Raw genomic sequence first — 13177 nt, forward strand, 5'->3', positions numbered from 1 at the left:
TTAAATTTTTTTTTAAATAACGGGGGGAAAAAATTTTTTTTTTTTTTTTTCCCCCCCCCCCCCCCAAACTATAGATTAGAAACGGTAAACAAAGTTGTTACACACTGAAGAATAAAGACTTGGAACGTGCTTCAAAAGGAGTAATTTACTTGGAGCTGGATGTCCTATTTAATCCTGTAAGTTGAAATATTTTCTCTTTGCTTATCACTGGTGTAAGAAATGCGTGAATCTGCAAGGACAAGGGTGGGGGATGATGCTTTTAAAACCAAGAGCCAGGCAGGAGAAGTCCTGACCCAGTTGCATCTGGCAGTGGAGGGGTGTTTCACGCTGTGGGTGAAGAAGTATTGGAATATCAGAGCTCTGTGATGCCCTTTCCAGGTCGATGGGACAATGCAGGAGCATTTTTGGACTGCCAGGTGACCACAAGCGCCTTAGGAAGGAGGTTTCAATCACTGGGTGCCATGGCTTCATTTGCAACAGCCAAAAAAGGGGCTTAATATTTAGATTATTATACATTACTTTTAACACCTACTTCCGCCCCAAAAAACTGACCCACAATGTTCTCTTCCCAGGGTGTTGACAGGAAAATTAATGAGCCATGGACACGGTGCACTTAGTTTTTAGGTGGCTGAGTCAGTCTCAATTGTTTATGCCCTACAGCCTTTTACCGAGTTAAATCCTATTTATTAAGGCCATCGTGGGCTGCACTGCAGCTCTGGTATTGCTGAAGTGAGTCCAGCCTTGCCCAATTTAACTCATCCATGTTTTTCCTACCAGCTCCTCCTGAGCCATGTGGAAGCTGAAAAGAGTGAAAGATCCTGAAATTCTGAATCAACCTGAAATAATGCACTTAAAACTACATGACATCTTTTAAAAATTTTATTTATTTTTTTTATTTTAGGTAAAAGCAAGTATTAGAACATTCAAGCCCCGAGAAAAGCGCTTCACTGAGGACAACCGCAAATTTTCTAAAAAGGTGAAAATTGTGTCTGGGCTAAGCTCTCGCATTTGTTTTGGAAAGATTTGAATTGCTGTACCATGGTTGCAAGAACAAAACCTATTTATGCATAAAATGCCAAACACATGTAAATTCTGTGTATTTCTGTATGTATTAAAAGGTTTGTTTGTGTTAACACGAAATTGCTTTCTGATCTAGTTTGCATCAGCAGTTCTGCTTTGTGCTTCAGAGTGGGGAAAATGATAGCTGTGGATGTTGCACAGTTCGCAGCACCTAAAGCTCAACAAGAGCCTTATTCCCTTCTTTGGGAAGGAAGAAACCAGGTCTACATTAGTTATTTTAAAAGTCCATAGGACTTTAGAACAATGGCCATTATCCTTTTTTTAAGTAAAAGTGCCCTCTAATAAGGCTAAAATTTCCTATTTATTTCTATGGACTAATCCAAAACCTGTAGAGAAGAGGTTCAGTGTTTTGATTACATTCTCTCTGGCCCTTTTCCTGAGACATTGCTATACTCTGAGAATTGAAGGGGAATAGAGGTAGGTTTGTGTTACTGTTTTATTTAGTTTTGGCATCAAGACGTGCCTTTTTTTTTAATTTTTTTTTTTTCTAAGTGATGAGGAAAATCTGGAAGGTTTGGGTGTAATCAGAAAGCAGATAGGAGCTGGAGTGTGTCTCTGAAATAGAGGCTTTATTTGTAATATGTGCCCTGGCATGCATTTGTAGCTTAAATTATCCCTGTTTCTGAAGCAATACTAGGATATTAGAGTGTTTGATTAAACTCCTCTTCTCCTCCCCTCCTCCCACTCAATATTTATCAGATCTTATCAAGAAATGTTGATCGCGTGAAAAAAATCACCATGGCAATATGGAATACAATACAATTCCTTCGGAGCTGCTTTCTCTGGGAGTCCACAGTAAAGAGCGTGATAGCATTTGTGGTAAGTGGATTTCTTCTTTTATTGCATGAGGCTAAGTGATAGAAGATCTTGAGTGTTACCGTGCCTTCCTCTCCACTGGCGTAAAGCCCTTTATCGTTTGCTGTTATTGGTATTTTGTAGCTGCAGGGCTGTGGGTTTCAAGGCAGCTTGGGCCACAATGGGCCTGATAAGGAATGGAAATTAGACCTTCAGACACAGCCTTTCTTTGCTCCGTGCAGAGGTGTTCACCAATCTGTACTGAGCACTGAGGATGCCCATGTCCATGGTGGGTGATGCCACCCTGTAAAGGCTGTGACTGTGTGATGACTCTGAATTTTTTTTTTTTAATTTTACAAATCATGGCACCTGGGTTGTAGGAAAGGAGGGAGGTGGTGGCCAAGGGGGCGATGCAGGGAGATGTCTTTGATTTGGGTGATGCAGTAAGCTTATGGGTCTTGCCCCTTCCGTCTTCCATTGCAATAAGGAGGCACTTTGCTGCAGGTTATCAATGCCTGCTATGCCCATGTCCTTATGGCACGTGAGCAGCTCTGCTGACATCGCCTGTTGCAAATCTATTTTCTTGATGGTAATAATATGTTGCTTTAAAAAAAAAAAAAAAGAAAAGGAAAAGGCTTGTCAGTGAGTTCTGCTGCGCTCTGCAAACGAAAAGCCAAGTTCTCCACCTGCCTGTCCCACTTTTCAGCTCTCTCCTTTTTCCTCTTGGTAGTAAACACCCCATTTGCAGTTTTCTCATAATCCACTCAAGCACAAAAAGGTTTTGCCTGCTTTTTATTCTGCGGTGTGACATTTTCTTCATGCTTGAAATGTTTGGCATGCCATTAAAGGTTGCAAAATCGTTTTGTGGTGGTCCAGCATGCAGAAAGAAAGTTTTTGAGTTGAGTGTTTATTAAGCAAAATAACAGCCGCATCTCCAAGATTTCTCCCCCTTTTACTGTCTGTGAATTACAAGTCACTTAAAGGTTCTTTTGAGGAAAACACTTCAGTGTATTTGCTACAGATGAGTAAAGTGGACCATCCCTGACTGAAAGAAGCTCCAGAGCAAAGACAGAGGAGCTGTCTTTCACCCTGCAGGTTAGAGTGATGACTGGCACGTAAGAGTGGGTAGGATGGGAGGGACTTTTCTCTGTATTTTTTTTTCTTCCTGTTGCTTGAAGCTTATTTAGATCATATCTAAAGTTAATGGTTCAAGAGCTGGTGGAAAGCAGAGCAGCTGGTACTTTGTGGAAGCAGCTATGGCTGTGCAAGGGAGCTGTACGGTTGTGCACAACGGAATTGGATGGTCAGGCACACTGGGGCTGGAAAGGGGGCGACATATGTAAAATCCCAGTGCCAATGTCCTACTGTCACTGTTCAGCAAGAATCTAGGGATATGCTTCAGAGATTTGCTCTTAAGAGAGTTTGCACCAAAGTACTTGTGAAGTTGCAGCTGTAAAGTTCAGTTTTCTAGACTTAGGAAAAGTTTGGAAGTGCTGGAGAGGCAGAAAAATAAGAAGGTGGGAAAGCGTGTCTGCAGAAAAGGAATTGATTCCTAGTGAAAAGGAGAGTGAGCACAAAGGTAGAAGGCTACAAGTTACAGATTATTAACATCTCTGCAGGATACCATAATATCCTGGTTTCCTGACAGAAAGTGGGTAGTGGGAAAGGAATAAAAATACATGACTCCAAGAATAATTAGAGCAGGTGTTTCTTCTACAAACCAAAATTTAAGTCAATCTGATTTTTTCCACATGGAAATAATTCAGCTCTGGCACTTAAAATGGAGTGCTAATTCTGTATCTTTTGCTATTTCCAATGTGTGTGTTCATAGTAAAAAAAACCCAAAATATGCACACAGTGTGGTAGGCGCAGCATCCCTCCTTGCCCCAATCTGTATGTGAAATGTGCTCTCAGCAGGTTACATAAAAGGTGTATCAAATATCGCATTTTTAAAATCATCGTTCCCCAGCAAACAACATCTAAATATATCTTCAGTACGTGGCTTTGAATCAGCTTAGCCTGTACCATATTTGTCCTTACTGATGACTTGTGACTGACAGTGGACACTAGAGGCGAGGAAGATGCACAAAACTTCTCACCCATTTTTTCATGTGGGTTCGTGAAACTGTGGCTGGTAACTTAAGTGCCAGCCAGGCCCTCAAACCATAAAATGCCTTTCCCCCCCGCCCCCCTCACAGACGTTGTCCCTTGGGCCACTGGCAATAACTGTTGTGACCATATTCTACACATTTCACATACCTTCACTGCTTTAATGCCAGAGATTGGGTGGTCCCTTAGGAGCCCCCTCCCCTGTTGTATTGCCCTTGGTTTCCCTCTACAGGTAGCCCATGCTCCTTCCTTCAAGGGGGAATAAAGGGAGGGAGGAGGATGAAGACAAGCAGACAGTATAATCATGTGAACCTTCTTTTCTTGAGCAATCAGACAAAAACCACCGCCAGACAGAAGAAAGTATTTGTAAGAGATCATCAGAGCATGGCAATGGGCGGGGACATGGTATCTTACACCTTCCTGTTTTAGTCTTCATTACAGCGCACCTCCCTCCCCATTAGTGCTGACAGCTTGCGTGTGTGACAAGGACATTAGCTGCTACTTCTGGGTGCATGAGAGAAAGAGAGGGACAGATAAAGAGGGAGGAAACAGAGGACAGCACAGGCAGGACACAAGTGAATGAGAAAAATGCTATCACCACGTTTGCTCATTTATAGAATACATCATCCCAAGCTAAATTTCTTTATTAGTTTGTAATGGTGAGAGGAGATAAGCCAAGAACTCGTGAGTAGATTAGGGGTTTTGTGCTTTAAAAATGAAATCATATTTTTCATCAGCATTCTGTGATTTTAATCTGACAATTTTTAATCTGCGTTAATTGTATAGGCACAGAGGACACTGATCGGGCCTGCTCAGGCACAAGTAAAATCAGAAATTTTTCAGGTTTAGAGGTTTTGGAAAGAGAGTTGAAAGGGACGTGAGGTGAAAAGCAAAATTTCACTTTTGGTGATGTTTGCCCTGAGCACAAAGGGTTTGGTGCAAATTGTGTTACACAAGTTCTATAAAAAACATCCTGGGTCACGCACCTGGCACTCTTTATATCCTACCCTGGACAATTTGCTCCCAGTTTCCTGGGTGAATGTTGAGTTTTCAGCCTGGTCCTTACAACTCCTTTCTCTTGTCACACCTTTCTCAATTGAGACACCACTTCCGTGCTGCCTTACTGATGTCCAAAAAAGCTGGAGGTGCGTGGTGAAATGTGCCTAGGGGAATGTCTGCTCACAAGTCATCTTGTTTATCTGTGTGATTGTAAGCTGTTTGTTTTTCCCACTCGTGCACACGAAAACTTGTGTTCTTATCTTTCCGATGCACTTTTAAACCGAAATTCTGGTCCTTCCTTCTGCGTGCAAACACTCCCTGCCTGCTCTGCTCCCCCTTCTTCGCTGGTCGTGGAAGTTAAGTCCGTAATAACTGAATCATTCTTAGTGCACAATATGTATTTTAAAAATATTTTAAAAGTTAATTTTAGTCACAGAATGATTTTCATCAGGAATTATGCATCATTGCACATTGTGCTTGTGATTTCATACAACATAATTACACCTTCTATTGACAGTTTTCTCTGCATTAATGGTAATTATGTCATTTAATGAAATTACAGTAATTGCATTAAAAAAAACTATAATCTGGTGCAAATTAAAAGGATATATTGAATGGAATTCTTACTATCATATATTTTTTTTTAAAGTTTGCATGATAGTTGCAAGAGACATTGACAGGATCAGGCAAACGATGGGAAACCAGCCACCAGAGCACCTCCAGCATTACTGGCGGTGCTCGCTGCTGATTTGCTTCAGGGTCCCTGCACACTCACCCATGCCAGCATCCTTCATTTTTACTGGCAGCCTGTCCCACTATATCAGGTTTAGGTTTCTTGCTAATCAAGGCTGCTGCCAGGGTGGGTACAGGTGGGAGCTATTTTTCAGGCTCAGCCCTAGCTGGCAGCCTGGGCCAGCCAGACAAGGAGTGCAGCATGCACAGGCAGTATTTATTTATTTTGCAGTGACATTGCAGTGTGTCTGATAATTATTTTATGATGGGTTAGTACCGGGAGGAAAGGAAGGAATATGTGGTGACGCAGCATAATGTGTTCGAAATGTGGAGTGTCTGGTCAAACTGACTGCAGTTGTTTAATGGTGGGCAGCTGGGAAAATGACAGGCGTGGGATCATTTTGGAGCAGTTTGGGCTTCCCAAAAAGCCAGCTGATGCAAGAGTAGGGAAGCCCTGGGATTTCTGGATGCCCAGCAGAGCTGCTTAGGGTTTGTGGATGCAGCAGAAAACCCAAACTTAAGCTTTTGAGCTCCTTGCTGCAGAGGTGAGATTTTGGCACCCGTCTCCATTAAGATCTCCAAAGCTTTTTAAATCCAGAGAGAGCTGGAGGATGCCCTGTTTTTTTGGTGCTGGCCTCTTGAGATGTGGAAACTGGAAGCCTGAGGACTCATAGGGCAAGCTGGGTGAGGCTGCATGAATGTGTGTTACTGTGCCAGTTTGCTTCAGTCTAATCTGGGACAGCAGCAGAGAGATAGTTTAGACTCTGCAGCCCTTGAACTTCTGGGCATCTCTGCCGAGTGTGCCATTTAATGTGCTGCCACTTAAGCTTGGGATATGCGAGCTGGATCTGAGCCCAGGTAAACTCATCTCATAGAGAAGACACCAACCTTCTTATTAGACGCGAACGATTTTTAATCCCTGTTGAGCTGGGCTATATTTATACTGGCGACCTACAGGCAAAAGGCTATTAGCTTGTTGACAGTGTACTCTAAAATTGCTAATTGTGTATCAGTAAGAGGGAATGTTCTTTTCCTTCAGGAAAGATGCTTCTTAACTCAAAAGCTAAGCCTTCTGGAGTTTACTTGGGGTAAATCTTTCATTCTGCATGTGGACAAGTGTCTCCTGCATGTTATGGTTAGACTTTCCCAAGGAAAACACAAAATGTTCCAGTCCTGTTTGTACTAAGCATAATTCAACCCTGGACATGACAATATATGGGTGAAACATCCAGTTTAACTCGTGCATTGTTTTGCAACACAGTAATTTTTAAATTGTTTTTTTTGGGGGGTTTTTTTTTTGATGCGAGGAGACTTATAGATCAATAAAGGGAAATTCTTGGGACAAAAGTTTAATGGGGAACATAAGGAATCTATGGAGAAGGGAGACCAGTAACAGCTATGAAATCTGAACAGCTTAGGATAGAGACTGAGTCAACAAGAATCTCTTGGACCTCTGGCCAACCAAGTAGAGATAGAGGTTAATTTTAAATGACACTTTGCTCATGGTTTACCAGTAGATGGTAATAATTCGCTCTTCTGTAGGGTGGGGAAGGAAGATGTGCTCTCATGTGAGCTTCCCTAAAATCTTTCTTATTTTCCTCATGAATTGTCCACTAATTTTGAACAAGCAGTTCCCTGATACAAAGCACAAACCAGCCTCCCATGACTACATGTGTAACTGATGAGAAGGATATAGTCTTCCCCCCACCCTTTTTCTTTTCCCCCCAATCATCATAGCTGAAGACGAAATATAAATCATTGTTCCCAAACTATTCGGGAACAGCATTAAAGTAATAGTAGATTAAAATGTCTCCACATTAAAAAGCTAAATAAAATGAATAGATGTAATCCTAAAGAGAGAAGAATGAGTATTCTTCAAACACAGAATAGGGAACTTGGAAAAAGAAAAAGCCTTAAAAAAAAAAAAAAAAGAGAAAAAAGTATTAATGCAAAAGAGATGGTCTTTACTTCTGCTTTACTGTAGAGCTTTTGCTAAGGGCTTTTTTTCAGCCCATTTGCAGCTTGTGTTTGCTACACTTTTAAAGAAGCAGTCGGCAAAGGGACAAATAAGGAAGCTGAAAAATAACACTCTGGTACAAAAATTTGTTCATATTTAAGGCTAGAGCTAGTGCTGGAGGAGCAGTGAAAGGCAGGGTTTCAGGAATTTGACCTCGTAAGTAATTCTTCAGAGCCCCTAACATTTCCTCCCCTCTTTCCCTCTGTAAATCCCTGGCAAAGGCACATCTTTAAAATTATTGTCTCGAACTCCAGTGAAAAGGCTGGATCAGAGGTATGTTTTTATTTCGAGCTATTATGTCCCAGTAAAAGCATTTTCCTAATGACGGAGGAAGCGTTTACATCCTGCTTCCTCCACGCTGCTCATGGCAGTGCCTGTGAAAATTCACCATTTGTGCATGCAAAGCTGTTAAGAGCACGTTACCTGACACATGCAAGTAACTGCTCAGATGAGAAACAGGCTTCTCTAGACAATTAAAGGTGGTGGTTTTACCCTTCTCCCAGCAATTTTTACATTTCCAGTATTATTCTTCTGTGGTTGAGGGGAATATGATTTAAGCTTGAGAACCCAGGCTTTGCTTTGCTGCAGCAGTTAAAATTCCTGGAATAGCAACAGTGATATTGATGATGCTGAGAGACACACAGCAAAGTAAACACATGTTATTTCCAGCTCTTTCAAAAATGCAAGAACAAACAAGGACAAAGTTAATAGGGAAATAACCACTTAGAAGCTTGACAACACGATAAACAAGATTTAAAACGCAAAGTTTGAAGCTTTGGAGTCGGGGTGAGATGGAGCTGAGCAGAGACCAGTACAAATATCCCTTTTAACTTTGAAAAGGATACATGGTCTTATGTTTCCAGCTCAGGGGTTTTGAGGATTTGCTTTTTACCAATGAAATGTTCCAAAATCAAAACAAAACTATAGTTTGCGTCTGAGAAGTAATACTCATTTCCTATGGGCCTGCTTAACAAGGCACTTACCCTAAGTAGAGAGTCCCTTGCTTTTGGGGTTGGGGACCTTCCTCTTAAATTAAGTCTATGCTATGCTCATATTTTTGAGCAATAGTAGTGCTTTCTGTGCCGTGTACTCAAAACTTGCATGCATCACATAGAAATGATTCCCTCAGCCCTGGTAATAAGAGAGACCTAAATCACTGCCTCTCACTCTTTAATTGCATTTTGTTGGTTTTAGTTGATGGTAAAGCTTTTTAATGCCTTGGTTGTGTGTGTTAAACGATATAGTCAAAGTATTCAGGTAAAAGCCCAGTCCTGCCGGAGGATAAGCCTCTGTACAGCTGGTCAGCAGGAATGTGTATGCAGGCATCCAGTAGAGAATTAAGGCAATGAGAAAGATATTCAGCTTTGTTATAGTAAATAGATGTAGCCCTAGAAGGTGCCTGTGTTAAGATACATGTATCTATCTAGCTATCTGTCTGTCTCCAGAACTGGATTAGAAATACCTAGTTTTCGTCTGTTTGGCTATCTAACGACAGCCCACAAAACCAAGCCCAAATGTGCAAACATTTTATCTAATTAAAAAAAAAGAAAAGAAAAAGGGCTCTTTATAGCTAAAACCTGAGCTAAATGCATCCACAAACAGTTCCGACTGCCTTTCTGCTCGAGTTGTGACCTGTTGGAGAACTCTGCTCAGCGCTTGCATTTCCAGCTAATTTGATATTGCCTTTTTTTTTTTTTTTTTGTGGTTGAAGCTTTGTCATTTGTTTCGAAGCTGTCATTTTTATTAGTCTCCCTGGCTGATCTTTTTGGGCTCTCGTCAGGTGGTGTATGTTCTCCATTGTCTGCCTGGTCTTGGCAAGCTGTAGGTCCTTTTATTGCCATATGACGTGGGCGTGCTTGCAGCAGTAGCCTGTAATTATACCCACCACAGGTGACAGTTACAAGAGAGCTTTGGTAATAATTTTAGCTGCCTGATCTGATGTTTATGAAGAGCGAACCCTCTTTGTGGTCTGGCTGGAGTTTGTTATATTGTTTTGTACTTTAGCGATTTAATTTATGAAGCCCTTTTCTTTTTTTTTTTTTTTCTAATATATAACGGCTTGAGTCTTTTGGTGTTCTGAAGTTTTGTAAGAGATTATTGTTGATCTTAAGCCGACTTGTACATTTTCTATTTATTTATGCATATCTTGTATTTATTTTGCTTTGTCCGGCAGAGTAAAATTATGCTCTTGCCTGTTGCTGGTTTTATTTGTATATTTAACATTGCTGAACTCCTGTTTTGAACCACTCGTTATCAGATATGCTGTGTTCTCCTAGCCGTGGGACTAATCACAGATTAGCATTTAATTATGGTTTGGGTTTTTTTTGACTATTATTTAACTGTTTTGTAAAAGATCAAATTCACTATCCTCAAAGGCAGCACTGGTTCCTTTACTCTCAGTGGAACTGCAAAACTTGAATATTCCAAAGGTGAATTTAGCTCATGATTCTTACTGTTACCTTTATAAACCTACATCCCAATGTTAAGAATTTGCCACAAAAAATGTGGAAAAGACTGAGGTGCACACTGTCTGAAAGCTGGCTTTCTTCTTGTGGTGTCTTTCTCTGCAGTTTTAGATTCTTTAGAGGAACTTCAGACTAAATTTGTTGAGCATCTTCTGAATTTGTGAGAAAGCAGTAATTTGTAATTCTTATCAATTGACTGGTAGGTTGAAAAGCAGGAAGAATTTATTTGTAACCATTTGCTAGCTTGTCTGGTCATAAAGAGACAATATTCCATATCATGATCCTGCCATTTTTATTTTCCCAATTTGCCTGTTGCCTTTCCTGAAAGTTTACTTTATTCATAGATTAGAAATTGCATAAACAAAGATGAAATTAGTATTCTAAATTTAATGAATGCTGCATCTGTGTGAGACTCATTAAACAGGAGTGTGAGAGAGAAGCTACTTACCCACCATTATTGGAAATACCACAATTTGAGAAGCTTATGGGTAAAATTCCCAAAGATTGGCATGGATTTGCACTATGCAAGCTGTATGGAAAAAGGCATACAGCTCAGCCAAAAAAAAAAAAAAAAAGGTAGGAAACCCACAGTATCTGTTATGAAAAAGGTATGTATTAGGAAGTGAAATTGTCGTTAAAAGTAAAAATTCTTCTACTTACTTAGTGTGCTCTTTTTTCCCCAGAACCCTAGGTATATTGATTTTCTTTCAGTCAGGATATGCTTGGTTTTGTCTCATTATTCACATTACTTTGACCTGGCACCTCTTAGAAAGTACCTTAGAGCACTTAGTTTTACAGGAAGATTGTAGATGTTGACTATTATCTCCCTTGTCATTGGTAGAGCAACCCTAGCAGTATTTTGTGGTTTTTCTCCTTTTTTTTTTCAATTTCTAAAAAGGCAAATCCTTTATTTTTAACATAGATGTAATCTTAGAACAGTGCATTCCCTTGAAATATAGAGGAAGTTGTCATTGTTTTTGTTTTTTTCTAAATAAGGGAATAAGTAGTGACATGTCTGTAGGTGGTTTAAATCACTGTAACTCCATTAACTTTGGCAAGCCTATTTTATTTAACATCAGTTAAAAAAAAATGTCCATCCTCATTTTAGGGCAAGTCCTGAGTAGGAGTAGCAGGTTTCCTGAAAAGGAGGAAAATCCTGTAGGTGGCGATGGACCCTCACAAATGATCCAGCCCTGGCATTCAGGCTTTTGTCAGATTTTTCTGGCAGGTTTTCTTTCTCTTGCTTGAAATGTTTTATTTTTAATTTAATTCACCCGTTCTCTCAGTGCTAATCTAACACTAGTTGCAGAAATCTTGACAACTGGAAGAAATTTCCTATTTGAAGGTAATGCAACATTTTGGTTTTATGATGGAGACAGATGCACCTTGAGGGGTTTCTCTTACAGCATTCTACTTCTTGTGGGTTTTTTTTCCTGTGTGTTTTTTTGTTGTGTTTTTTTTTTTTTTTTTAAATAAGAAAGAGTTGGATCCTTTACAAGATCTGAAATAAAAGGGGATTAGTATAGAAGCTACAGAGCAAATACTTTCTTTTAAAAGCCTGCTCTCTTTTACTTTTCTTCACTAGCAAGTAAGATGTGCTTTGTTAGAGCTTAGTCTTAAGCAACCAGGAAGTTCTGGGGTTGTTTAAGGATAGCAATAATAATAAAAATACCCTAAATCAGGATATGTTCCTTCCTTCTTTTTTTTTTTTTTTTTTAAGCATTCATTAGGAAATAAACCTGGAGCGATGGGATGACTGCAAAGTCCCAGAAATCTGTTTTTTAAAAAATCTGTACTATTAATTATTAATACACTTGACTACTGCTACAGTAAGGATTACACTGCTACCAATACCATCAACAGAGTTTTGATCACTTCCCCTACGACTTCATGAAAATTATATCTATTAGTCTTAATTGTGACATCCACACTGTAGTCAAGCTTAGCTTGGTTTCAGGTGCATTTTTTTGCTTTAATTAAAAGCAGTGCTGTGATTTTGAGAAGTGTTAATAAATATGTAAAACATGTAGTGTTTTGTACTAGTCTAATATGCTGATTTATTTTAGCCTCAACATTATCCATGTAAAGTCAGCATGTTTACTGAAAGATGAGTGTCATATGTGAGCAAAACTCTCCACTGAAACAGCCTTATCTACTCTGCTAGCTCAGGTTCAGAACTTTCTACTTGCTTTTTGGGAGAAGTCACCGTCTTCTGTGCTTTCCTTCAGCTTTCATCTTTTAATGGAAGAGAGGAGCTGCACAGCTCTGTATCAAAGCCAATTGTCAACTTTCATTAGCTGTAGTCTATTGTTTGTTCAGATTAGAAATAACTGCATTACACTTTGACTTTGAAGGCTTGTTTGTTTTTAAATATACTAGGTATATGTGACCTTTTTGTCATCTGTGATGCACTCGGCTTGACAAATTTGAGATACACATTTAAACAGCAGCAAAAACTATTTGTAATGCAGGCACTTCACAACAGGCACTTTTTGTAGGTCTGGAAAAGTAAAACAAAATCCTGCAGCTAATACAAAGTATAAAATACAAAGTATAGTACACAGTTAATAGATTCATATCAAGTATTGTTAGCTAGTGCTGTACTTCAAATACATTGCATAGGGGGAAAAACCCCACACTGCTTAGTGAGAATGCAGCACCCGTTATTTAGCAGTGGGTGGGAATCCAGTTAGCTGGTCTTAAAAACCCATTATGCATTGTCCATATGAGAACTGTTCAGATGTGGCCTCTGTCAAAACATCGTAGCAAGGAAGTCTAATTCCATTTAAAAAAATGCGCTAAGCAAATTTTCTTAAAATGTTTAGAATATTAAATGAGAAATGCATAATTGGTAACAGTGATATTAGCAGGGGTTTTTGGTGTTTTGTTTTGTTTTTTTTTACTGCACATGCCCATCAGGAATTAGATGATGACTTGTTCTAGCAGTTAAGAAAACTTCCCCAGATACTTCCCTGTACAC

At 39.7% G+C, this 13177-nt stretch overlaps 1 protein-coding gene across 2 annotated transcripts in view; it reads left to right on the forward strand.

Moving 5' to 3' along the window:
• MCTP2 (multiple C2 domains, transmembrane 2) overlaps positions 1–13177 on the forward strand; it is a 102747-nt gene that overhangs the window by 56257 nt on the left and 33313 nt on the right. For both annotated transcript variants that reach the window (XM_010572015.1, XM_010572016.1), the window contains exons 14-16: positions 75–176; positions 902–976; positions 1780–1899. In XM_010572015.1, the coding sequence (XP_010570317.1) occupies positions 75–176; positions 902–976; positions 1780–1899 (297 nt within the window). The remainder of the gene's footprint in view (positions 1–74; positions 177–901; positions 977–1779; positions 1900–13177) is intronic.

The sequence above is a fragment of the Haliaeetus leucocephalus genome, unplaced genomic scaffold (assembly GCF_000737465.1).
Source record: "Haliaeetus leucocephalus isolate CR32 unplaced genomic scaffold, Haliaeetus_leucocephalus-4.0 Scaffold339, whole genome shotgun sequence".
Lineage (NCBI taxonomy): Eukaryota > Metazoa > Chordata > Aves > Accipitriformes > Accipitridae > Haliaeetus > Haliaeetus leucocephalus.